The sequence below is a fragment of the Triturus cristatus genome, chromosome 9 (assembly GCF_964204655.1).
Source record: "Triturus cristatus chromosome 9, aTriCri1.1, whole genome shotgun sequence".
Taxonomy (NCBI): domain Eukaryota; kingdom Metazoa; phylum Chordata; class Amphibia; order Caudata; family Salamandridae; genus Triturus; species Triturus cristatus.
The window spans coordinates 346,447,781-346,473,923 of record NC_140592.1 but is presented as its reverse complement, the minus strand read 5'-3'; the positions used below and the strand labels follow the sequence as shown (position 1 = coordinate 346,473,923).

General features: G+C 45.4%; 1 protein-coding gene across 2 annotated transcripts in view; it reads left to right on the top strand.

The window, feature by feature from the left end:
- FANCD2 (FA complementation group D2) overlaps positions 1–26,143 on the top strand; it is a 1,050,809-nt gene that overhangs the window by 785,062 nt on the left and 239,604 nt on the right. For both annotated transcript variants that reach the window (XM_085625116.1, XM_085625117.1), the window contains exon 38: positions 12,794–12,865. In XM_085625116.1, the coding sequence (XP_085481242.1) occupies positions 12,794–12,865 (72 nt within the window). The remainder of the gene's footprint in view (positions 1–12,793; positions 12,866–26,143) is intronic.

Sequence of the window (26,143 nt, the reverse complement as noted above, 5' to 3'; positions counted from 1 at the left end):
AGTAAAAATATTTACAGAAATAAGAACCTCAGAACAACCCCAGCTGCTAACATAAAAGCAGCACCCAATGGATCGAGTATGCAATGGGAGCTAAACTTTTATTTAACACTTCCAGCACTTCAGCACGTAGTTTTCATATGCTGTTTGTATATTTTTATGATAATCTGGTGATGGTGAAAGTCCAAGACCTGACCCTTATTTGCATTGCCTAACTTTTTATAGGAAGGTTTTTACATGGTTATATGAGAACTTCATGCATACACAGAAGTGAGCTCATCTATATCATTACCAGTGCAATAAGGTAAACCAATATTCCAAAACTGACCTTGAAAACTATCTTATTAAGTGCAACCATGTATAAATTCAAATAATATGCATAGAGAAATTAAAGGTAATATAAATGTAAATAGTTGGCTTGCCCACCCTAAATATGGAGGGCTGGATTTGTTTTCCCTTAAATTACATCCTGCCAATCTATTATCTCGCTATTTAATCCAGTGCTAAAAGAGCTAAAAAAAGTTTTTTTTAAAGCAATCCCGACTTGTATTGCACTACTTAACATTACTGAATAAGACCCATGGGAATCATACGCCTAATAATTAAACACACTCAACCTACCAGGGGAAACGAATTACAAAAGTAACTTATACTTTTGAATATGCTTACAACATTTTCGAAGTTCACAAACTCAGGTCTTGATTCACAAAGGTAAACTTACACTGTTGTGTAAGGTGACTACTTTTAGGTATTCACAAACTTTGTGCAGAGTTTTGCGACCCTGCACTCCCTATACATATGTCTGCAGAGTTCTCTACACCTGTAGACTCCGCAGTCGGAGCATAGAACTCCACACACTTAAGTATAGTGAGTGCGGAGTCCTAAAACTCCTCATGTAGTTTGTGAATTACATTTTGTATTATGTTTTGTAGTAGTACAAAACATACTATAAAGTTTTCGAATCTGGCCCTCCGATTGTAAGTCAATCAAAAAACTAAAACACAGTAGTAAGTGAAGCGCTACACATGGCCAAATATTGTTAAATTTAATTATTCAAAAGAGTTAAACATATGAATAAATATAAAATATTTTTAAATATATATATAAATAGTACATATTTATTAATCTGATAGAGATTTCTAACTGCAGATTCCTTACCTTAAAATTATCTCCAGGCATCAGACTGGATCCGGAAACTCTTTCGTGAGCTCTACACCTGCGCACCAGTTAGTGGCACAGTTCAGCTCCATGTGGTGTCTTCGGCTCCGGAAGTGGCATGCTCGGTGCCTATTAGGGCACCACCCTAGCGCCCTGACATCAGTTCTTTTCTTTCCACGCCAGTCAGCGCAGATTTGGTGAGAGCTACCCCATTCAATTTTTGTCTGACTTTTTTCTTTCCTTTTTTGTCAGTCTTTATTTAGGAATCTTCTCCTGGTGTAGCAGGGATGTTCACTAGGAAGGTCTGCTTCAAGCCCTGCGGTGTCATCGACAGTCGGTGATGGACCTACACCTTGTTTGACTCTGGTGCCTGGAGCTCTACCTTGATGTGAAGACTTATGCTGATTGCCACGCCATGCACCCCAAGGCCTTGAGAAAGCGGTCGCTCAAGCTCCTTGCCTCTCGACATGCAACACCTCTATCCCGGTCGAGAGGAAGGTCCCGGGATCGGTCACAGAGCCCAAGATCCATGTTGCACTCGAAGTCGTCAGGCCATTCGAATAAGTTCCGCAGGATGCGTCTGGGCCCCACGGCTTTGGGAAGGGCCCCTACTGCTTCCATTACAGTGGGTTTATGCCTGGTACCAGTCGGGCCCCCCTGGACCCACAGATGGATCCAGATGAGCACCGGTTGTACCATCCCGACCTTTCCCAATGCCAGCACTCTCTGTGCCATTTTCATTCTTATCCCCGGCACGGAGCCTGAGGGTCGTCGTCGCCTGGAGCCATGCTTCCAGACCTGAGCCTGTGCTCTATTCCTATTGGCTAGGACTCTGGGAGCAATGGGAAGGGGCACTGGACCCTGACGAATACACCAGCCTTTAGATCCCAACATGGAGTGGTGTGAGCACTTGGGGGAGGCCAGTGGACTGGACACTTCTCCAGATACTGGCATGCTCTCTCCCACCAATGTGGCTACGGAGCAGGGAGCGTCATTTGCTATGGTGGTGCGAATTGAGGCCGAGATCCTGTACCTTAGCCTGCCCTCAGTGACTGTCAAGATAGAGGTGCTGCAGCTGGGAGTACACCATCCCGCCCCGGGGAACCCCAACTTCTTCACCGAACACCCTACCTAGGAGAGCTTGCTGATCCAAGCCTCTCCTTCTCGTGTAAATTCTGGCAAATTCCCTACTGCGCCACCTCATAGGGAACCCAAAAGGCTGTACACCTTATGCAAGAAATGTTTTTTTCCACCAGCCTGGCACTGAGGTCCTTAATACTGTGTGCCTTTTGGGCTGTTACTATCATGCTCTATGGGATTCAGTTGCTGAGGTGCTGCCCATGATTCCGAAGGAGGCCTGAACCATACTTTCCCAAGCTGGTGAGGCTGATTGACTGACGCTGGGCCTCATGGCCTCCTGCATCCTGCTTGTGACGCATGCCCGTAGCCATTGGGGATCTGAAGTTCTAGTGGCTGCAGCATCAGCGGAAACTCTCTGACATGCTCCAGAACTCAGAGGGAACTGCAAAGGACCTGAAGTCATGGCTTACGAACCACGATTGGATGAGTGGCTTTCCCCTATCCCTTCTCCAACCAGATCTGACAGTGGTGACAGATACATCACTCTTGGGATGGGGCGGGCATCTGGGAGAGGTGGAGATTAGAGGACTGATCTCCTGTGGAATCCGGACTCCAGATCAACCTTTTGGAGCTCCAAGTGATCCGATTGGCATTAAAAGCCTTTCTACCCTCTATAAAGGGAAGGCAAGTGCAGGTGTTCACGGATAACAGTACCGCAATGTGGTTCTCCAACAAACCATGCAGGGTGGGCTGGTGGACTCTGTCAAAAGGCCCTGTGTCTCTGGAAATGGCTGGAACAGCAGGGCATATCCCCGGTGGTTCAACACCTGGCAGGTTCCCTGAATGCCAGGGTGGATGAACTCAGCCAAAGATGCCTAGCAGATGACAAATGGCGTCTCCATCCGGAGGTGGTGCAAGGTCTCTTTCAGCAGGTGGGTCCAGCCTTGGTTAGATCTGTTTGCTACTGGCAAGAACACGCAATGTCAGCCGTTCTGCACACTGGAGTTTCCAAGGTGGCTATCGCTTGGAGACGCTTATCTCAAGTGCAACTCGGGTATTTCTTTCCACCCATACCACTCCTGCCTAGAGTTCTCAAGAAGATCGGGAACGACCAGGCCCAAGTCATCCTTTTGGCTCTGGATTGGGCACAGAGAGTGTGGTATTACGAGTTGTTGAACATGGCCTTAGGTCCTCTGATTCGGCTGCCCCTTCGGGAGGATCTTCTGCTGCACCAGCAGGGAGGGTTCTGGACCCTGACCAGTCATACTCCACCTTCTTGCGTGGATATTGAGCTGGTGACAGTTGACAGCTTTGGACCTTCCACCCGAAGTCTGTAACATTATCCTGGCAGACAGACGCCCCTCCACCCTAGCTGAAGAGCACAGGTACCAGCCTATAGAATGCTTTGAAAACTTCATCCAAGCTCAGGCTGTTGATCTTTTAGTCAGCATTCTTCTAAAATGTCATCATGCTCTTTTGAGGGGAACGGCAGCACTTTCGCAGCTTCTTTGCGCTCTTTTTTCCCATTGGTTGTGGCCCGCCGTCATAGGACTACCATAAGCAGCACAAATTAATTGCTAATACCGGCCCCACGGGGCATTATGGGGCGCTCCTTCCCAGGAGCTTGCATGACTGATGCGGGCTCCAGCTGCTTTGTTTTCGACGTGCCGCGCGGCTCTCCCTGCTACCGCGCAGCTTTCCTTTTTTTTTTATACATGTTTGTTTAATGTATTTTTTTAGTTGTTGGTGCCCGGTCCCACACTGGCACCCCTGCACCTCAGTGTTGTTGGGGGCAGCCCAGGGAACCCACCCCTGGCTGCCCCAGTTGGCTTTTCGCACAGGCAGCACTCTTCCGTGCTGCAGCAGGAGATGGCAGTTCTCTCACCCGGTCTGCTGCTTTTTGTGGTGGCTGCCTGTTTGCCCCTCTAGACACAGGCACGGGAAGTGGGGCAGGCCCACCACAGCTGGGGGGAGAGGGGCGCGACGGCACTCCACCCTAGCCAGAGTGACATTGTGGCCCAGAGTTGTGGCCCCAGGCCCCTACCTCGTTTTGTGCGCCCAACAGTGCTCATACTCTTCTGGAGGCAGAATGCTCGGAAGTGTGGCTCCCAGGCCCCCATTGATTAAATCCAGCCCGGGGGTCCTTGGTCCTCAGGCCCTCTTAGCTCTGTGCCCCACGCACCCCCTCTTTAAGGGAAAATTAATCAGTCCTTGCAGTAAACCCCCAGGCTCTTATCCATCCAAAGTTTGAATTGTTCTCCGATGGATGTTTGGCCCTGTTGGGCCGTTGTATTCCATCTTGCGCTCATTGTACTCCTGATGGCAAGCCATAGCCACCTGGAGCACTTTCCTCAAGCCTCCTGACCTCTAAGGCGACAACCTTTGCAGAGAGCTGGTTTCACTGGCTCCCTGCACCAGTGTTTCTCCTCTGTAGCTTCTCTCCTCCTTGGCACAGAAGCACAGTCTTTCCTCCAACTAGTCCTTAGGGGGTGTAAGGGTACCAGCATCCCTGTTCCTAGAGAGAGCCCCACTGGTCCTGGGGGCACCTGTAGTCTGTTCTTAGTCTAGTTGTTCATGACTGCTGTCTCCAGTCCCAGGGTCCAGCAAAAAATACAACCAAGAGAGAGCTCTCCCCCTTGCGCAAGACCTTTTAAATTAGTGGCGGAAGGTTCCAGAAACTAGGCACTTCCGGCTTATCCCGAGGCGCCTCAGACAGGGTAGGTCGCCACGAGAATATCGCCAGGACGATTACACTGTAACTCAGCGTGCCTCTCTAATCGCCCTCGAGGAGCAACACACATATCCCTAATTGGGTCAACCTTGTTAGGCTCTAAAGAGGCAAGCCTAAACTGGGTCTTATGGTAAATTTTTCGAATTACCCCCCTGCTTGGATCACGCTCACTACACCTATGGGTCCAAGCATTGTGTAGATAAATAAAAAATATTGTTTCCTTTTTTGGTACTGAAGAATTGCCATAGATCATTTACAGCCCTCCCCGACCCCTACTTAATGGCGGCCGCTGCGGGGACAGGCGGGCAAGACCACTGACTCATTGTCAGTGAAATTGCTCTCCCACCCTCGCAGCTCCACCATTAAGTGAGGCCTCTCCTGAGCCCCTGCACTCCCGTAGTGTTGGTGTTCGAGGCCCTCCTCCACCCTCAGACTATACCTGCGCCTCATCCCTGGTGGTCCAGTGGACCTCTGACTCCTTTTCTCTCGCTCCGCTTTCTTCCCCTTTCTGCTCCGTTTTCACCCTTTAGCTTTTTCACCCTTTTACTCTTTATAGCACTTTTCTTCTGCTTTCTGCTCCGTTTCACCCTTTATTCTTCTCACCCTTTTACTTTTTATATCTTTTTCTTTTCTTTTTTCACCCTTTTACTCTTTACATTTTTCCTTTTCTTTTTATTACTTGCTTTCCCCCGTTTTTCCCGTCGCTGCTGCCCCCTTGGCCACTCCCCTCAGCGCCACCAGCCCGAGCCAGTTCCCCTCCCCTCCCCGCTCCTGCCTCCCAGCTGTCCAGCCCTCCCCGGCCCCTACTTAATGGTGGCCGCTGCACGGCCGCGCCGCTGGCGCGCCAAATGCAAGCCCGTCTGCGCCCCGACCGCAGCCAGTGCCAGGAACCCTGGACCTCCACTCCACCAACGCTACAACCCAGCTGCACTCCAGGCACTCAACCCAGGCCGCAGCATTAACTGCAAGCTAGCATCACCAGCCGACACCCACAGACCCTGCAGCTGTCACCGCTGCTGGCACACCTGCAGCACCGCCAGGAACACGGACCCAGCACAACCAGCCTGCAAGAACACAACCAAACCGATGACCCTGCAATGCCTCCTCCTCAACGTCTGATCACTCCACAAACACGCCACCTAAATCTAGGACCTCCTCGACAGCACCACCCCAGACGTAGCATTCTTCACCGAAACCTGGACCAACATCACCTCGGGACCGGACATCGCCATTGCCAACAAGGATACAAGATCTCCCGGAAGGAACGCCCCACCCGCGAGGAGGAATCGGCATCGTCCACAAATCCACCCTCCAGCTGAGCACCCTCCCCGACGAGCCCACAGACCTGATCGAACACCTACACTTTAAGATACAGGCCAGCCCTACCACCACCCTCTGAGGAACTCTCATCTACCGACCCCGCGGACCTTTCCCCAACTCCATCACGGACATCACCCGCCCACAAGCCACCCTGCTGGGAGACCTCAACTTCCACCTCGACAACCAACTAGACCCCAACACCACATTCCTCCTGGACAACCTTCACAAAATTGGACTCCGCCAGATCGTGACCGAACATACGCACTCAGCAGGACTCACCCTCGACCCCCTCTTCACAACAGGAAACTCCATCACTTTCAGCCACACCACCGAACTCCCGTGGACAGACCACCAATGCATCCACTTCACCTTCAAAACACCCACCATCCACAGACATCAGCACCTGCTCCCACGAAGAAACTGGACCAAAATCACAGACGACCAGCTCACCTCCTCACTCGGCAACTACACCCCAACCACCGCGGAAGATGACCCCAACACCACAGCCCACAACTCTGCACAGATGGATCTCCAACAGCGCCAACACCATAGCTCCCCTCAAGAAGAACAACAACACACACGCCAAGAAAGCCAGATGGTTTACCACCAAACTTCGAGAATCCAGACGCACATGCCGCCGCCTCAAAGGCCTGGAGCAAATCCACAGAAGCCCACAACAACTTCAGAGCAACCACCAACGCCCACCACGAACTCATCAGAAATACGAGAAAAACAGCAATCAAAGACAGAATCTCCACACACACGCACAACAGCAAAGAACTCTTCAGCATCATCAAGGAGTTCGCCCGACCCACCAGTGAGTCTACTGACAAGGCCTCTGCAACAAACTCAGCACCTTCTTCCACCACAATATCAAGAACATTTACAACAACTTTGATGAAGACAGCCAACACACTGAACCCTCACCAGCCACCCCGACACCCTGAAGCCAACGATTGACATCTGGACAGCCCTCACCATCGAAGACACACTGAAGATGATAGACCATCCACTCCGGGGCCCCCACGGACCCCTGCCTCCACCGCATCTTCAACAGAGCCACCGACACCATTGCACCCATGCTTCGCCACACCATCAACCGCTCCCTGGCGAATGCCTCCTTCCCGATGACTGGAAACATGCCGAAATCAACCCCCTCCTGAAGAAGCCCTCAGCGGACCCCACCGACCTGAAAAACTACAGACCCATCTCCCTGCTCCCATTCCCAGCAAAAGTCATTGAGAAAGCCATCGACAGCCAACGCGCCACCTTCATCGAAGAGCACAACATCCTCGACTCCTTCCAATCCAGCTTCAGAAAAAAACAAAGTACAGAAACAGCCCTCCTCGCCGCAACAGACGACATCCGCCCCCTACTGGACAGAGGAGAAACAGTAGCACTCATCCTCCTCGACCTCTCAGCGGCCTTCGACACAGTCTCCCACCGCACCCTAACACGCAGACTCCACGAAGCAGGGATCCGGGACAAGGCCCTCAACTGGATCGACTCTTTCCTCTCCGGCAGAAGGCATCGGGTCAGACTCCCTCCCTTCCTCTCGGACCCTACTCCAACCACCTGCGGAGTCCCCCAGGAGTCACCCCTCAGCCCCACGCTCTTCAACGTCTACATGGCTCTGCTCGCCTCCATCGTCAGAACCCACGGACTCAACATTGTTTCATACGCAGACGACACCCAACTCATCCTCTCCCTATCCAACGAACCCAACGCAGCCAAACACAACTTTCAAGAAGGCATGGAAGTTGTTGCCAAATGGATGAAAAGCAGCTGCCTACAACTCAACACTGACAAAACAGGAGTACTCATCATGGGCCCACACCCCGACGCCTGGAACGACACCTGGTGGCCGCCCTCTCTCGAAAGCCCACCTACCCCCACGGACCACGCACGCAACCTTGGAATTATCCTGGACTCCGAGCTCAAACTGGACCGCCAGATCAACTCCATCGCATCCTCCTGCTTTCACACCCTCTGCCTCCTACGTAAGACCTTCAAATGGATCCCCCTTGAGCACAGAAAGACCGTCACTCATGCCCTCGTCACTAGCAGACTCGACTACGGCAACGCACCCTACACCAGAATAAACAAAAACCTCACCCGCAAGCTACAAAACACCCAGAACGCCGCTGCAAGACTGGTTCTGCCAAGACACTGCCATTTCTCCCAGCAACTGCGCACACTCCACTGGCTCCCCCTCGAGGCTAGAATCACCTTCAAGATTCTCACCCAAGCACACAAAGTCCTCCACAACACCGGACCAGCATATCTGAACAGCCAACTCAAATTCCACACACCCCAAAGGACCCTACGATCAGCCCAGCTCTCCTACGCCGTGGTCCGCCGCACCAGAAAGACCAGATCGGGAGGCCGCTTCTTTTCCTTCCACGCGGCCAGAGCTTGGAACGCCCTCCCGCTCCACCTCAGACAGACAACATCACTCCCCATCTTCACGAGAAACCTCAAAACCTGGCTCTTCGACAGACCCCCTCCTCGATGAACTGGAACCTGCACCTCCCCAGCACCTTGAGACCCTTAGGGGTGAGTAGTCGCACTTAACAAACACGTGATTGATTGACTGAGATCCTCAGGCAAGAAACATGTTAAGATATTAAGATGCCACCAGAGATCATTGCCTCCATCTGTGGCACTCTCGCTTAAAACCAGACAGGTGAACTCACGGAATAAAAAGTCTTGTCTTGAGTTCTGCCTGATCTTTTTTTAATCACATATACTCACCATTCCAAACATACATCTGCACTCAGGGCCCTACATAGGCACTTCACGTACGGCTTTGGAAAAAGATCTCCGTCGAAGAGCCCCCTAGAGGATGACCATTTAGCATTGCAGTGCCAGTTCAACGAGGAGCAAAAGCCCGATGATGAGGCATGACACTCGTCTGAGTGTGTGAGGGCTCTAGTTCCAAAACAAGGAACCACCTCCCTGGTTCCATAAAATCCCGACCTGTTAGAACTCCTTTGATACTTCTTTTGTTTTTTCCCACCCATATAGGAACTGCGGGCGTGCCACATCACCTCTCTGCCCATGTCCCAACCTTCCTGCACAGCCCGCTGAGACTTTTCAAAATGGCGTCACCCAGGAGTCACTAGCCACATCTGATCTTGGGTCCTCAGCTGTGCCCCTCGCAGACATCACTGCAAGGGCTTTCCCACCACCTCTTCAAAGGGAGCCCCTCCTGTGTTAGCTCCTGAGGTATGCACTTCCTCATTTATTCAGTGGGCTTGGGCAGGCCCATCCCTGGTAGAGTGTGACAGCTGATTGATTAATGCAAATCATTCCACCAAGCCCCTTTCTTCCTCAGGAGCTGAGTAAAGCACTGTTGATTGCCGTTTGTGTGAGGAAGCCTTTGTTCCTGCTGCTGGAGATAAATGTAATTAACTTGGCACAGCAGGGTGACAAAATGCCTGGGACCTAATACTGAGCTGAGCCAGAGAAATTTAACTTTCCTGTATGACCCATAAGCTGTACAGATATCATTCTAGAACTTGCAGAATTGATTTTCCCGCACAGGTTATACCCCAATTCAATATGTCACTGGTCTCTGTAGGCCAAAGAGAAGCAAAGCTGCACTCTTAGTCAGCATTCCCCAAAGGTGTATAATGGAGTGTCACTGCGGACAGGACAGTAAACCACACTGACTTTTCCTATGAATGTACACTAAGATTATGAGGTCTACCCTAGGTCAGTTCCTAACCTGCAGGCTCCCCTCTGCTCCAGGCTACCTGTGCGCAGTTACCTGGCTACGCAGTTACCATTCTGCGCACAACGGATGTTTCCCACTTGCAGCCCTCACAGGTGTGCACGTGTAACCAGCCAAGTGCCCTTTATGCTTGCTGCATCACAGCGGCCTTATCTTAAAAGGCAAACACTGGTGGTAAACATGCACTGTCCAGTTACCCTGAGTTCTCGGGTGAGTCACAGATTGTGGGGCTCACCCACAGTAAAAAAAAAAAAGGTCACATACTATGTGGTCAAAAAAGCAAAATAATCTGGGTAGATATAATGGGCAGAACCCATTTCCTTACAGAGCCCTTAACCTCTGTATTGATAGGACTAAAGAGCATCACTTCGATGATCACCTGTTCTTTGGATTCACCCGAGAGAAAAAAGGAAAAACAGTTCAAAAGCCAGCTGTGTCCTGGTAGATTTTACTATACCTTAAACAATTGTATCTCTTGCCAGGAGCGATCTTATGGAAGACCTGAGGGCTCTTTGCATCAGAGCAAAATCTCCACCTGTGGCCCTAGGTAGGAGTGTTTTAGTATTGGACCTCTGTCAAGACTCTAGGTAGGCTTCCATCCATCATTTCACCAGACATTGCTGCACTGGTGCCTAGGTCCAGAGTGAGTGTCATTATGCCTGTTCATTGCTGCAGGACTTCACAGTATAAGCCCACTCCTCAGACCCATTCCTTTTGGGAAGGGACTGTTTTACTATCTGTTCAGTAGATGGGGAATCTGTAAATGGATGTATCCATCAGAAGAATAAACTACTTATCTTCAGTAACGCTTCTCTTTAATACTCTGCCTACTCACAAATCCCTAACCGCCTGCCTCCCCATTCTGTTCAAGGGACATTTGAAAATTAATAAGACCCCCAAGTTATATTTTGCTCAATGCTTGTGTCAGTGCCTGTATGTTGCTCTGCCATTATGTCTGGGAAGGGACACAGTTGCGATGTAGGCCGATAATTCCACCTGCTGGCATGTGGGAGTTATGGGTGGTTTTTCCATATCCGGTTTGGCACTTGGGAGGATTAAAAAGTTGAAGAATCTGTGGGAGGATAGAGTATTCACGAGAAAAATCATTATTGAAGGTAAGTAAGTTAATCATTTGTATACACTAAATAACTGTACCTGAAAATGTCACTTTTATTTTTTGAAACCTGCCTTCCTTCCCTGCTTTTGGGGTTTTGCTCTTAGTATTCACAATTATTCCAGTGGTAAACATATGTAAGTTAAACAAAATGCTGGTGAATTTAAATCTCTGTTTATGTACTGTTGCTTCCTTTGTAATCCATTGTCGTATGGTTCATACTTTCTCACTAAAACTGTGCGTTTTTTGGGCAACATAAACATCCCAACTGTGCAAGACCGATTATACACACACCATCAGGATATGCTGGCCTTAGTCCTGCTAGCTCACAGTGCACCATCTGTACCCTACCCTGATAAGGTAAGAGGTGGAATGTGCAACCTCAGAACATGACAACCTTGACTTCCCAAGGAAATTGTGGAAACAGATCTAGAACCCTTTTGTTTGGTAACCCCCTGCATACCCAAAGAGATGCACAAGAAATACACAACATGGTGTTTCAATATTTATTGAAGAATTATGATTCTAATGTGAAATATGCGTGTTGCAAAAATCAATAGAAGGAAACAGAATAGTGTGATCAGCATTACAAGAATGGTGAAGAAGGTAAACAATTCAATCATTGTGCTGTTACAGAGAATATATGTTTGCATATAAGTACGGTTATATTTTGCTCCTAACTCGCGCTACCTATCCCAGTAGGCCAAGGGGGTGGGGTGGGGGGAATCTGCCAGAATCCCTGTAGGTCATCAGAGAGCCCCTCTTGGTGGAGAGCCCTTTAAAAGAGGTAAATAGGAATCAGCTGGGCTGGAATTCCATAATGAAGCGGCCTCAGCCGTGTCAGCGAAATGCTCCTCTGCCTGAACAAAGGAGTGATGTTGCTTATGTTATAAATTGCAATCCTGCCAAAGCCTTAGTCAGGCCGCTATTGTTAATTATTTCATGATAGCACAGTCGCCGGGCGGACAATAACAAACAGCAGCATTTTGCGTACTGAACTTAGCCCTTGTACAGAATGTTCAAGGCACTTGATAATATGCCTACGAAGAAGTGTAAATGTAAGCAAAGCCATTTCAGAGATCATTATCCTGCACAGGCACGCAAGCAAATGTGTGTTAAATGTCAGCTTTTTAAAAAAGATAGCAACTTTAAAACGTGATCATGTAAAATGGTGGTGTGCTTACTCTGGCCTAAATGTGACAACATGACACCATGAATACTTAGTATCAGTGTTCCAAGTTGCTTCTAAGTAGCCCTCGTACTCTTTTGGCATCAGAGGTTGTTTAGAATGTGAAACATGGTAACTATTGGGTAATTACCTTGGGCATTTATAATCTAACAAATTCATAACTCTTCTCTTTTAATATTTATTTTCTCTGAAATGACTCCGCTTTATCCGGTAATGAATAACTTTCCTGGTCATTGAACTGTGGCACTGAGGGGGTTGTTTCACTGCTGTATTGCATTGTGTTTACACAATCTATTTTCATGTCTGCTGCACGATTCTGAGTACTTGTTCTTCATATCTAAACAATATCGCCAAACTCCATTTAGAAATAGTGTATACTTTTATTTTGTCAACCCATTTAGTACAAATGTGACATGTCATAATGTGAAATACTGTTTTAATTTAACTTGATCCTTTTAACATGTTTAGGTTCAAACAGAGGAGCTTCTGCGCTGGAACTTAGCTGTCCGTGATTTCCACATTCTTGTCAACCTTGTCAAGGTATAAATTGAATGTCTGTTTGCATCTGTCTGATTGATTTAATTTTAGTAATGCCTGAGCCATTTCATGGACCACTAAGAACACTCGTAGATACCTGTTGTCTTCAGGGTCGCAAGAAAAAACTATAGATGTTTGAGAATCCACCCCTTAAGTGTCTTACAATATGTAGCTACTTAAACCTTTAAGTGAAGTTTTGTAAATAGTTTGGGCATCAGTAATTATGAGGATGACCACTCGAGGAGATGGATAAGAATGAACTCTTAAAGATGGTGTTAACAGTACCTCAAAATGATTAAAGATGGGTTAAGTCAGTCCTGTTAGAATTTCACCCCATTAGACGTGGAGATAAAGCAGGGTATCTGTGGTGCGCCTTTTGTGGCCCTCGTGAGTGGGTCCTTTCAGGCAGTTAAGTGACACATCTTCTGAGGTTGAAGAGAATGTAAAGGTGGACAGCAGAAAATGATCGCCAAAGGTACATCTTGTTTCCTGTTGTCGTACATTGGCAACACTTGGGGAACCCATCCTAGCTTCCTGCGGTGGAGGGCGGCGTTGGCGCGATGGGCGGGGGCTGAGGGTACGCTCCGGGTGCAATTGGCCCTTCGGAGGGACGATGAGAAGGCACTAGCGACGGCCCGGGCGTGGGAAGCGTTGGTGGTGGAACTTCAGGGGTTGATGTCTGATGCTGGGGAAGGGGAGAGTACATCTGATAGGCAGGAGGTAGCGGGGAGCAGGGAGTAGAAGGGGAATGGCGGTAGGCCCTGGCCGCCCACACCTTGGCTCGGCATGAGGGAAGGCTCTGTTTGCTTAGGGAGAGGTTGGGCTCCCGTACCTTATTTATTAGGGAGGAGGGGCACATCGGAAGAGGGGTAGGAGACGGGGGCACACTGACATGGGGTGGGGGAGGGGGGGAGGGGACTGTGTGGGAAGGATGTTCCTTCTCCTGGATAATTGGTATTGATGATAAAAGTGCGGTACTTCCTGGACGGGTGGAGGTAGTGGGATGTTTGTTGAATTGTTGATTTGGAAAGCAATAAAAAACGTTTCAACAAAAAAAACACTTGGGGAACCCATGGGATTGCCAGTTTTCTTTTCCCAATTCAGACAGACAATGCCTCTGCCTCACGCTTCAATGCAAATGAATCCCCTTAAAAATTTTGTATCAACTTACACCCAGATTACACCATTGTCCTCCTACTTCCAAGACTCACCACCAGTGTCTTCTGCCAACATTTTAGATGAGGGAATAAACAAGAATGAGAATGGACGAGAGTATAAATATGGTTACAGACTTCCAGAGTCTCAATGATTTATTAACAGTCTGCTTTGTGCTGATATTGACTATTATTTTCTGTGAAAATTCACCTTATTTACCTTCCTTGACAAATATTCACTTTATCTAGACATAGCAACAAAGAAGAACAGTACAATGGGTGCAATTGAGAATGCGAATTGTACTGTTTGTTTCAAAATCTTTATTCGATCTTAAGACACAGATCATACAAGTTTAAAGTACAGTACACCACAGCAGGGATCACATATAACATTCTGGTATTTGCACAAATATAAGTAAAAAAGTGATTGATGCAAGTAAGCCAACTATATCAAAATGCATAAACATAGTCTTGGGATACCACTGTTGCCATTACCCCACCCTTGGTATCTGGCTCTGTATGTAACAGTATGTGAACTGCAGTTCGTCAAATTCACACAGAACACATCATACGAATTGTACTGATATGAATCAACTATGTGAACTCACAAAAATATAGTCAGCAATTGCTTACATAAAAAATGTTTGCCCTGCATGTGCTCTCAGAAGAGAGTTCCACCTGTAGGTTAATACAAAACAGCCATACTCCTGTTTACATTCAGTTACTTTTGTAATCAACTTCATTGCCTGTAGAAAAAGGTGACACTTTGCTCTAGCAGAGAAAGGAATACCCCAAGGTATAATGTTGTATTATAACTGCTTTCTGAAAGAAAATGTTGTGACAAGAGCTATGGTCCCACTAATGCAACTTGTGCACCCCATCCCACTGCCCAATCTGCACTTTCTCTGCAGCCCTTATAGAGGCATCTGTGGAGCCAATAATATTAGACTTTTACAAGGCTGGAGAAATATTGGAAACTAAATATCCTCTGCATGGTAAAACAGGTGTGTAGCCCTACCTTAAATGACACAGCTGCATGTCGAACTAGTATACTGCTTTTTTTAGCCCAACTAACACGCTAATCTAGCATGCTCGCTCAGGCCTATGCTTGTCCATAACATTTCTGCCGTCTGGAAACTGAGACTGTTTTTTAGATTGTGCCACAAAGTACTTGAAGAGCTACTATGGTCCAAGGCTGACATCTGTCCTACAGCAAGTCTCTTAGAGATGACGGAATATCACCCAAAGTATTCACAACGTGCTGTAGAGCTCTGTTCTGTTTAGCACCTAGTAGCCTGCCTGGTCAGAGAGGGAAGAAATTAGCCTGGCCCAGTAGCAGGAGACTGTCCAGAAGGAAAAGGCCAACATTGTCAAATGAAAATAGGGCACCCAGAAAAGCAGACATGCTAACAGGAGTGGAACCGAGATCTAAGAGTTCTCCCGGTCTACCTTCATGGGTTATGTGACAAACTATGTGAAGTATCATCAATCCCAAGCATCAGTGTGGGGTCCAGCATCACCGCTGCGTGACATGAGGCACCTGTTCTGCTGCTACATTCAACATGCCGCAAGTCGCTGATTGCCTTCCTAATGCGAAACTTTCTCCAAAGTGCTTCTTTGATCTAATAACTGTGTTCCAAGATATGCGAGCCTGGCATTACTGGGACCCGTTCAAGGGGTGCCTTTTAGGCCTATATACAGACATGGTTAAGGTAGGCCAGATTCCTTCAAGACAGCCATATGAGCCAGCCCAAAGTGACCAAGTATTCTGTTTCCACAAGGAGTCAGGAGACATGCATGTCTTGACAGATTTCGAGTTGAATGTCAGCCATACTGAAATTCCTCTGAGACTTATGGGCCTTGGGTTCAGGTTTTGTTGAGCTGCTTTCTAAGACAACGAAGGCAGACAAATGTGCCATATCTGAATGTTACAAAGCGAGATAAGCAGAGCACTCCTACTTTTCTAATTCAACCACAGGTATAATCTGAATGATATAGGTGCTGCAGCGTAATGCCTACTGTCAATCGGGCATGAAGAAACAAGATAAGATAATTCAATCAACTAATGATTGACGCTGCGCACTGTGCTATTTGTAACTAAGTTACTAACAATTAATCTTATTCACAAAAAATATTCAAGAAACACCAAACAATGATACTCGTTTGAACATATATTTTCAGCATATATGTAAACATCAGCTTCAAATTATAACATCATGAATGTATCAACACATTTACAGGAAACGGTAGGCAACTACCATATACAGTGCAATATTTAAATATACCACATAATATTTCACGAAATCACAACAAGATGCTTGTGATGAGCCCAATGCATTTCGGGACTTTGCTGTCCCTTCGTCAGGGGCGTTCTGTGGAGAGAATATATATTTTTTATGTAATCAATCCAACACATCATTTTAGTATTTACACAAGAAGGATACATGGTGGCAGATTATATGGTTCACATAGTACATAGAACTAAACCGTAAAACACTCATGCGGTAATGAACTCTCCATTTAATTAAAGGTCACAATTATATGCAAGAGGAATACCGTCACCCAACAGTGGAAATCAAAATAAAAATGAACAGTGGCTCTGAAGAAAAACATCTAATGAGATAAGAATGCATTGATAAATACAAAGAGAGGAACACCGTGTATGAGAAAAATCTGCTAAAAGTATGGTAATGAGGTCTCACCTCAAATATTATGTGTGTATTTCCATGGTTGGAACAAAACGATGAAGACAGGCTAACTGTTGCTAAAAACCAAGAAACACAACTCGGTAAGGGCAAGTACTTGAGTTAACTATGACGCTTGTGAACAATGTTAAAACAACGTAACTTACCCACTGAGCAAGAAGACGATATCAACGTGAGAATAACTGAAAAAATATAGGAATACGATGTGATCAGAATGGATAACTAATGTATCCTGCCGCTAATTAACACACAATGAAACAAAAAAGTCATACTCACTAATGTGACACCTGAATACTTTAGGCAACGTCTAGTCCAAGCATAAAATAGAACTGTATGCTCAATCAATCACCCGAAGAAGATGTATGGCATCAAATGAAAAATAATGCGTCTCCGTAAAGAAGCGCTACAAAATAATAATAGTATGTGGTTACGACCGCGTCTTGACAATGATACAAAAGACTATAGCAAGGTACGTCGTTAAATTCAATGAGCACTACTTACTTCAGAAACGCGACGAAAAAATAAGTCCAGTTCTCACGGATGGTGTCCTGTCATCACAACAAGGTTTTTTTACTAACGAAAAGCGCGCCAAATTTAAACCAACCGTGATTGCTACGTCAATAGGGGACTCATAGTAATGAAGAGAGGACTATCGTATGGCACCATGATGTAAAAAAGTAAAGTGTGCTATCCGTACCACGAGCAGGGCTAAGTTTAAAGCTCTGAATATCCTAATCAAAACAATCGCTTTAACCACTTGTGCATGAAGTGACACACAATATACTCAATTGCAAAAAGATAACTGGGTACACCCGCACGTACTGAATTGATACAATGTATCAGTGATTGCTACGTCAGTAGGGGATTCATAGTAATGAAAAGAGGACTTACGTATGGCGCCATGATTTAAAAAAGTGGAGTGTGCTATCCGTACCATGAGCAGGGCTAAGTAAAGCTCTGAATATCCTAATCAAAACAATCGCTTTAACCAATTGTGCATAAAGTAACACACAATATACTCAATTGCAAAAAAATAACTGGGTACGCCCGCACGTACTGAATTGATACAATGTATCAGTGACTCACCAAGACCGCAAACAAATCTCCATGATGAGTGTGAATGATTGCTAACCTCTAAGGTACTATCAATAAAGTTATATCCGAATTGAACATAAATTCAAGGTGAAGACAAAGAGAAATAAAATAATCAGACAAACAAATAAAGATAGGACTGTAGAGTCCAGATAGATATAAAAGTGATTAAAAAGATGTTTTGTGAAAAAAAATGAAATGACTTAGTATGATTAAAAAAATATAGTAAAGGGTGTTTAAGATAGTCCATAAGTCTCTAAGAAGTAAAAACAGAGAAATGGTATACAATTATGTTCAAACAGATTGTGGTGACATATCGACAGGAAATGAAGAGTAATCACTGTAGTACATGAGTTTCTACGCTTGACCATGAACAATTCTATGTTTGTACAAGACATAATTATAAGAAACATGAAAGATCTAAACGGTCATTGAGCCCACTCGGGGCCAGGGTCTGTAGTTTCTGAATCCAAAAGAGCTCTCTGCGTAGAAGTAGGTTGGTAATATCTACACCTGGTTTAACATCAATAGACTCTATAATTTGGAAACGAAGTTGAGAAATTGAATGTTTAGCTTCTAGCCAATGCATGGCTAGGCTTGAGGTGCTGTGCTTGTTCCTGATTCTGGATTTGTGCTCAGTAATCCGTGTTTTTATTTTCCTTTCAGTCTTGCCTACATAGGCCTTGCCGCAAGGGCATTTTATACAATAAATGACATGGGTCGTATTACAGTCACTGTTGTGTTGCAAAATAATGTTTGAGCCAGACATGGGATGAGTCAGGGTATTCCCAGTGATGACATTGCTACAGTGAATGCATGAATGACATTTACGAGTGCCATGATAGACAATGGATTTGTCAGTAATTTTGGAAAATTTCAATAGGTTCCGTAAATTTTTGCCTCTTTTGTATGCAAATATGGGTTTTTCCAGAAAAAGTTGTTGGAAATCCTGCTCTTGTTGTAATAATTCCCACCGTGTCAAGATGATTTTCTTGATTTTAGGTGAAGATGTGGAGAAGTTGCTGACGAATACCAATCTAGTCGAGGAGGTCTTTGGTTTCTGTTGCAGTAAGTCTGTTCTTGGAATGGACATAGCTCGTGTGAGGCATGTTTGTAGTACCTCTTTGGGATAACCTCTTGAAGAAAATTTATCAACAGTGGTTTGAAGTTGAAGAGTACTATTGTCAGAGTCAGAACAAATCCGGCGTATTCTGGTAAATTGTGACATTGGCAAATTATTGATTAAGTGACGTGGATGAAAACTTGTGAAGGTCAATAGACTGTTCCGATCAGTAGGTTTGTGGAAAACTGTAGTATGGAATTGATTCGTGGATGTTTTGGTGACTTGTACATCCAGGTAATGGACAGAATCCTGATGAATAGTATAGGTCAACTGGATATGAGTATGTTGGCTGTTGAGTGTCTCTATCATGGAAATAAAAGACTGTTTCGAGTCACCCCAAATTAGGAAGATGTCATCTATGAAGCGACAATAGAGACGTATTTTTGACCACCAATCTGAGTTGGAAATGATGTGCTCCAGTTCGTATTGAGCCATGTAGATATTTGCATAGGCTGGTGCTCCTGAAAAGCCCATCGAAGTGCCATTCAATTGGGCATAAAATTTGTCTTGATATTGGAAATAGCTGTTATGTAAGCAAAACTTTAAGAGTTGCAAAATCAGAACCTTCTCAATATTCACGTCTTCCATTTGAAGTAATGCCCATTCAACCGCTTCGAGGCCAGCCGCGTGGGGAATGGAGGTGTAAAGAGCTGTAACATCTATAGTACATAGATAGATGGAGTCCTGAGATCCAATAATGGTTTGTTGAAGCAGTTGTAAAAAGTGAGTAGTGTCCTTTATGTAAGATTGCCAAGATTGTACAAACTTCTGAAGGTAGTAGTCCAAAAATTTGCCAATGGGGTCAAAAATAGATTTGCATCCAGAGACTATTGGGCGAAATGGAGGGTCTTGAGGATCCTTATGTATTTTAGGGATCATGTACAAATAAGGACGTTGTGGGTTGGTTGATGATAGAAAAAGACGTGTATTGTTATCAATCCATGTTTGTTCAAGAGCCTCATTAAGAATAGACTTAAGTAAATCCAAAAGCAGTATTGTAGGATCACTTGCCAGTTGCAAATAGGTGTTGGTATCAGAGATGTGTGCCAAGACTTTGGAATGGTAATATTCTGTGTCCATCAACACTATGGCTCCTCCTTTATCTGCCGGTTGAATTGTGATCAGAGAATTCTGTGATAGTTTAGACAAAATTGAACGTTCATGTTTTGACATGTTATTGTGATGTTTCGGTTTGTAATTAAGTTTTTCCAGATCTTTATTGACCAATGTCTCAAAACTGTCCAAAGTTTTATGGGATACTGGTGGCATGAAAGTGCTCTTAGGTTTGAATGGATGATAGGTGGAGATCTCATCTTGTGTAGTATCAAGTTCAACTTCATTGAAGAAATGTCTCAGACGAATAATGCGCATAAATCTGTAGAATTCCCCTTGAGTTTGCAAGTGATTAGTGTGTGTCGTGGGAACAAACGAAAGGCCGCGTCCCAAAAGAGATTTTTCTTGGTGAGAAAGATTGTATGATGATATATTAATGACTAAGTCACAGTTTTGCCACTTCGTAACGCTTTGCCGCTGCTTTCCTTTCCCTCTCCTGGTTTTTCTTGGGGAGTTGATTTGGACATGTCTTTTGTTGGAGGTGGACGACCCTGATCCGCTACCTGTGACAAAAAAGACGATGTAGATGCTGTAGAGGCGGTAGAAGTCATAACAGTTGGTGCATGATCCCCTGGCGTAGTGGAAACAGACGGTCGAACTGGATGTGTTGAAGGCGCCGGTGTGCGGCTAGTAGTGGTGTCTTTTTCTGACGCTAAACTTTCATCTGAAGTTGTGGGAGTCTTCTTAGTATCGAATCTCTTACGGGTGTATATCTCCGCCCACGTATAAACCTCATTAAGTTTATAATCGATGGTGTCGCATCTATACTTGCGTAGTTTGCCTTCTTGAAGTTCCCTCTCATATCCATCTAATTTCTGGTTGAGAATCTCCAAATGTAACCTCCAGGAAACCATTATTGGATCTCAGGACTCCATCTATCTATGTACTATAGATGTTACAGCTCTTTACACCTCCATTCCCCACGCGGCTGGCCTCGAAGCGGTTGAATGGGCATTACTTCAAATGGAAGACGTGAATATTGAGAAGGTTCTGATTTTGCAACTCTTAAAGTTTTGCTTACATAACAGCTATTTCCAATATCAAGACAAATTTTATGCCCAATTGAATGGCACTTCGATGGGCTTTTCAGGAGCACCAGCCTATGCAAATATCTACATGGCTCAATACGAACTGGAGCACATCATTTCCAACTCAGATTGGTGGTCAAAAATACGTCTCTATTGTCGCTTCATAGATGACATCTTCCTAATTTGGGGTGACTCGAAACAGTCTTTTATTTCCATGATAGAGACACTCAACAGCCAACATACTCATATCCAGTTGACCTATACTATTCATCAGGATTCTGTCCATTACCTGGATGTACAAGTCACCAAAACATCCACGAATCAATTCCATACTACAGTTTTCCACAAACCTACTGATCGGAACAGTCTATTGACCTTCACAAGTTTTCATCCACGTCACTTAATCAATAATTTGCCAATGTCACAATTTACCAGAATACGCCGGATTTGTTCTGACTCTGACAATAGTACTCTTCAACTTCAAACCACTGTTGATAAATTTTCTTCAAGAGGTTATCCCAAAGAGGTACTACAAACATGCCTCACACGAGCTATGTCCATTCCAAGAACAGACTTACTGCAACAGAAACCAAAGACCTCCTCGGCTAGATTGGTATTCGTCAGCAACTTCTCCACATCTTCACCTAAAATCAAGAAAATCATCTTGACACGGTGGGAATTATTACAACAAGAGCAGGATTTCCAACAACTTTTTCTGGAAAAACCCATATTTGCATACAAAAGAGGCAAAAATTTACGGAACCTATTGAAATTTTCCAAAATTACTGACAAATCCATTGTCTATCATGGCACTCGTAAATGTCATTCATGCATTCACTGTAGCAATGTCATCACTGGGAATACCCTGACTCATCCCATGTCTGGCTCAAACATTATTTTGCAACACAACAGTGACTGTAATACGACCCATGTCATTTATTGTATAAAATGCCCTTGCGGCAAGGCCTATGTAGGCAAGACTGAAAGGAAAATAAAAACACGGATTACTGAGCACAAATCCAGAATCAGGAACAAGCACAGCACCTCAAGCCTAGCCATGCATTGGCTAGAAGCTAAACATTCAATTTCTCAACTTCGTTTCCAAATTATAGAGTCTATTGATGTTAAACCAGGTATAGATATTACCAACCTACTTCTACGCAGAGAGCTCTTTTGGATTCAGAAACTACAGACCCTGGCCCCGAGTGGGCTCAATGACCGTTTAGATCTTTCATGTTTCTTATAATTATGTCTTGTACAAACATAGAATTGTTCATGGTCAAGCGTAGAAACTCATGTACTACAGTGATTACTCTTCATTTCCTGTCGATATGTCACCACAATCTGTTTGAACATAATTGTATACCATTTCTCTGTTTTTACTTCTTAGAGACTTATGGACTATCTTAAACACCCTTTACTATATTTTTTTAATCATACTAAGTCATTTCATTTTTTTTCACAAAACATCTTTTTAATCACTTTTATATCTATCTGGACTCTACAGTCCTATCTTTGTTTGTCTGATTATTTTATTTCTCTTTGTCTTCACCTTGAATTTATGTTCAATTCGGATATAACTTTATTGATAGTACCTTAGAGGTTAGCAATCATTCACACTCATCATGGAGATTTGTTTGCGGTCTTGGTGAGTCACTGATACATTGTATCAATTCAGTACGTGCGGGCGTACCCAGTTATTTTTTTGCAATTGAGTATATTGTGTGTTACTTTATGCACAATTGGTTAAAGCGATTGTTTTGATTAGGATATTCAGAGCTTTACTTAGCCCTGCTCATGGTACGGATAGCACACTCCACTTTTTTAAATCATGGCGCCATACGTAAGTCCTCTTTTCATTACTATGAATCCCCTACTGACGTAGCAATCACTGATACATTGTATCAATTCAGTACGTGCGGGTGTACCCAGTTATCTTTTTGCAATTGAGTATATTGTGTGTCACTTCATGCACAAGTGGTTAAAGCGATTGTTTTGATTAGGATATTCAGAGCTTTAAACTTAGCCCTGCTCGTGGTACGGATAGCACACTTTACTTTTTTACATCATGGTGCCATACGATAGTCCTCTCTTCATTACTATGAGTCCCCTATTGACGTAGCAATCACGGTTGGTTTAAATTTGGCGCGCTTTTCGTTAGTAAAAAAACCTTGTTGTGATGACAGGACACCATCCGTGAGAACTGGACTTATTTTTTCGTCGCGTTTCTGAAGTAAGTAGTGCTCATTGAATTTAACGACGTACCTTGCTATAGTCTTTTGTATCATTGTCAAGACGCGGTCGTAACCACATACTATTATTATTTTGTAGCGCTTCTTTACGGAGACGCATTATTTTTCATTTGATGCCATACATCTTCTTCGGGTGATTGATTGAGCATACAGTTCTATTTTATGCTTGGACTAGACGTTGCCTAAAGTATTCAGGTGTCACATTAGTGAGTATGACTTTTTTGTTTCATTGTGTGTTAATTAGCGGCAGGATACATTAGTTATCCATTCTGATCACATCGCATTCCTATATTTTTTCAGTTATTCTCACGTTGATATCGTCTTCTTGCTCAGTGGGTAAGTTACGTTGTTTTAACATTGTTCACAAGCGTCATAGTTAACTCAAGTACTTGCCCTTACCGAGTTGTGTTTCTTGGTTTTTAGCAACAGTTATCCTGTCTTCATCGTTTTGTTCCAACCATGGAAATACACACATAATATTTGAGGTGAGACCTCATTACCATACTTTTAGCAGATTTTTCTCATACACGGTGTTCCTCTCTTTGTATTTATCAATGCATTCTTATCTCATTAGATGTTTTTCTTCAGAGCCACTGTTCATTTTTATTTTGATTTCCACTGTTGGGTGACGGGATTCCTCTTGCATATAATTGTGACCTTTAATTAAATGGAGAGTTCATTTACCGCATGAGTGTTTTACGGTTTAGTTCTATGTACTATGTGAACCATATAATCTGCCACCATGTATCCTTCTTGTGTAAATACTAAAATGATGTGTTGGATTGATTACATAAAAAATATATATTCTCTCCACAGAACGCCCCTGACGAAGGGACAGCAAAGTCCCGAAATGCATTGGGCTCATCACAAGCATCTTGTTGTGATTTCGTGAAATATTATGTGGTATATTTAAATATTGCACTGTATATGGTAGTTGCCTACCGTTTCCTGTAAATGTGTTGATACATTCATGATGTTATAATTTGAAGCTGATGTTTACATATATGCTGAAAATATATGTTCAAACGAGTATCATTGTTTGGTGTTTCTTGAATATTTTTTGTGAATAAGATTAATTGTTAGTAACTTAGTTACAAATAGCACAGTGCGCAGCGTCAATCATTAGTTGATTGAATTATCATATCTGAATGTTAAGCACATATGCACTGCTGCATTTACAGATGTACGTCGAACACCAATGCCAGAGAGTCCCAACTACAGATTGCTCATTTGTCATAGAACTCTCTAGCAAGCCACTTCTTTTGGTCCTTCCCGGATCCAGGTGTGTAGAATTCCTTTGAATCAGAGAAGTAGAAGATAGGCAAGAAAAGACCATGTTTGGTACTGACAGTTGCAGCTACCTCTGAAGGTTCAAAAGCAACTGAAAAGGGGGGAGGAGCCTAGCGCTTGACCAAGATGGCCGCGTGAGCTTAGAGCTCCCGAGACCCTCGCGCCCTCCGTCGACTATCCTGACTCAAATCCTGATGGTATGCATGGCACCGTGTTGCTGAGTTGTCAGGGAGGCGATTGATGCTGCCCGCGACCGGATCGCCCACCGGGAACCGGACTTATGACTGGCGAAAGATTGCGGCCTAACTCCCGGAGATGCCAGGGGCTAGAGTTGGCAGGATGCCCGACTCCTAGTTGATCAACAACGGCCTGGTGAGGTGTGAACTACCGGACGGAGGCCCTCGCTCTTTCACTTTCGGTTTCGTTCACTTTGTCTGCCTGGATACTGTAGTGCTCTGGGTGGTTCTATAACCCCAGGGACGCTCGGTGGGCTATTTTGGAAGAACAAGGCGGACCTGCTCACTCTTTATACCTCTCTCTGAGAGGGGACGGTCCTCTCTGCATTGGACTGCTTGGAGTCCATTATGTCGGGCAAGGCAGAAGGAGATAGGTTGAAGACTAAGTCCACCAGGCGGGGAACGTACTCCCAAGTCAATAGTATGGACCGTTACGCCCTCCTGAAGACATCGCCGAGTGGATCGAGCCAGGCGCCGGATGCCCAGAAGGAGGACTCGCCTGGGACCCCGGAGCTCTCCCTGCAGGATGTCATGGGCGCGCTTGATGGGATGCAGACCTCGATGGGGAGGCAATTCGAGGCCCTGGCGCATAAGGTGGATGCCATCCTGGTGGATGTCAACTTGATCCGCTCGGACCTGGGCAAGACAAACGAGCGCGTTAAGGACCTGGACCACAAGACCACGGGCCTCACTGATGAGGTCGCGGAACTGCAGAACGAGGTCCGGAAGCTGAGGGCCGAGAGTGACCTCGCCGCCCGCCGGCTGGAGGACTTCGAGAGCCGGTCCAGGCGCAACAACGTGCGCGTAATCGGGGTCCCGGAGTCCTCAGATGAGGCTTCGGCGGACCTGCTTGTGGAAGATTTGGTCCTCAACCATCTGAAGCCTAAGGGCCTTGGGAAGTTTTTTGCGGTGGAAAGAGCCCATAGGGTGCCAGGCGGACGGCCCAAGGCGGGTGCCCCGCCGCGGCCGATTGTCGCCCGGCTCTTTCATTTCCGAGATCGGGACGCTATCCTGCAAGCTTCGAGGGTGACGGGCCCAGTCCCCTTCCAGAATGCGTCGGTGAATTTTTACCCGGACTTTACCCAGCAGGTGCAGAGACAGCGACAGAGCTTCCTGGGGGTGAAGCAAAGGCTTCGGGAGCGGGACCTAAAGTATGCCATGCTTTTCCCCGCCAGACTACGGGTGGTGCATGAAGATCGGACATTCTTTTTTGACTCTCCTGTTATGGCCGATGAATGGCTGGACGCCTTGCCCCGGCGACGGACCGGGGACGACACAGCTGAGCGTG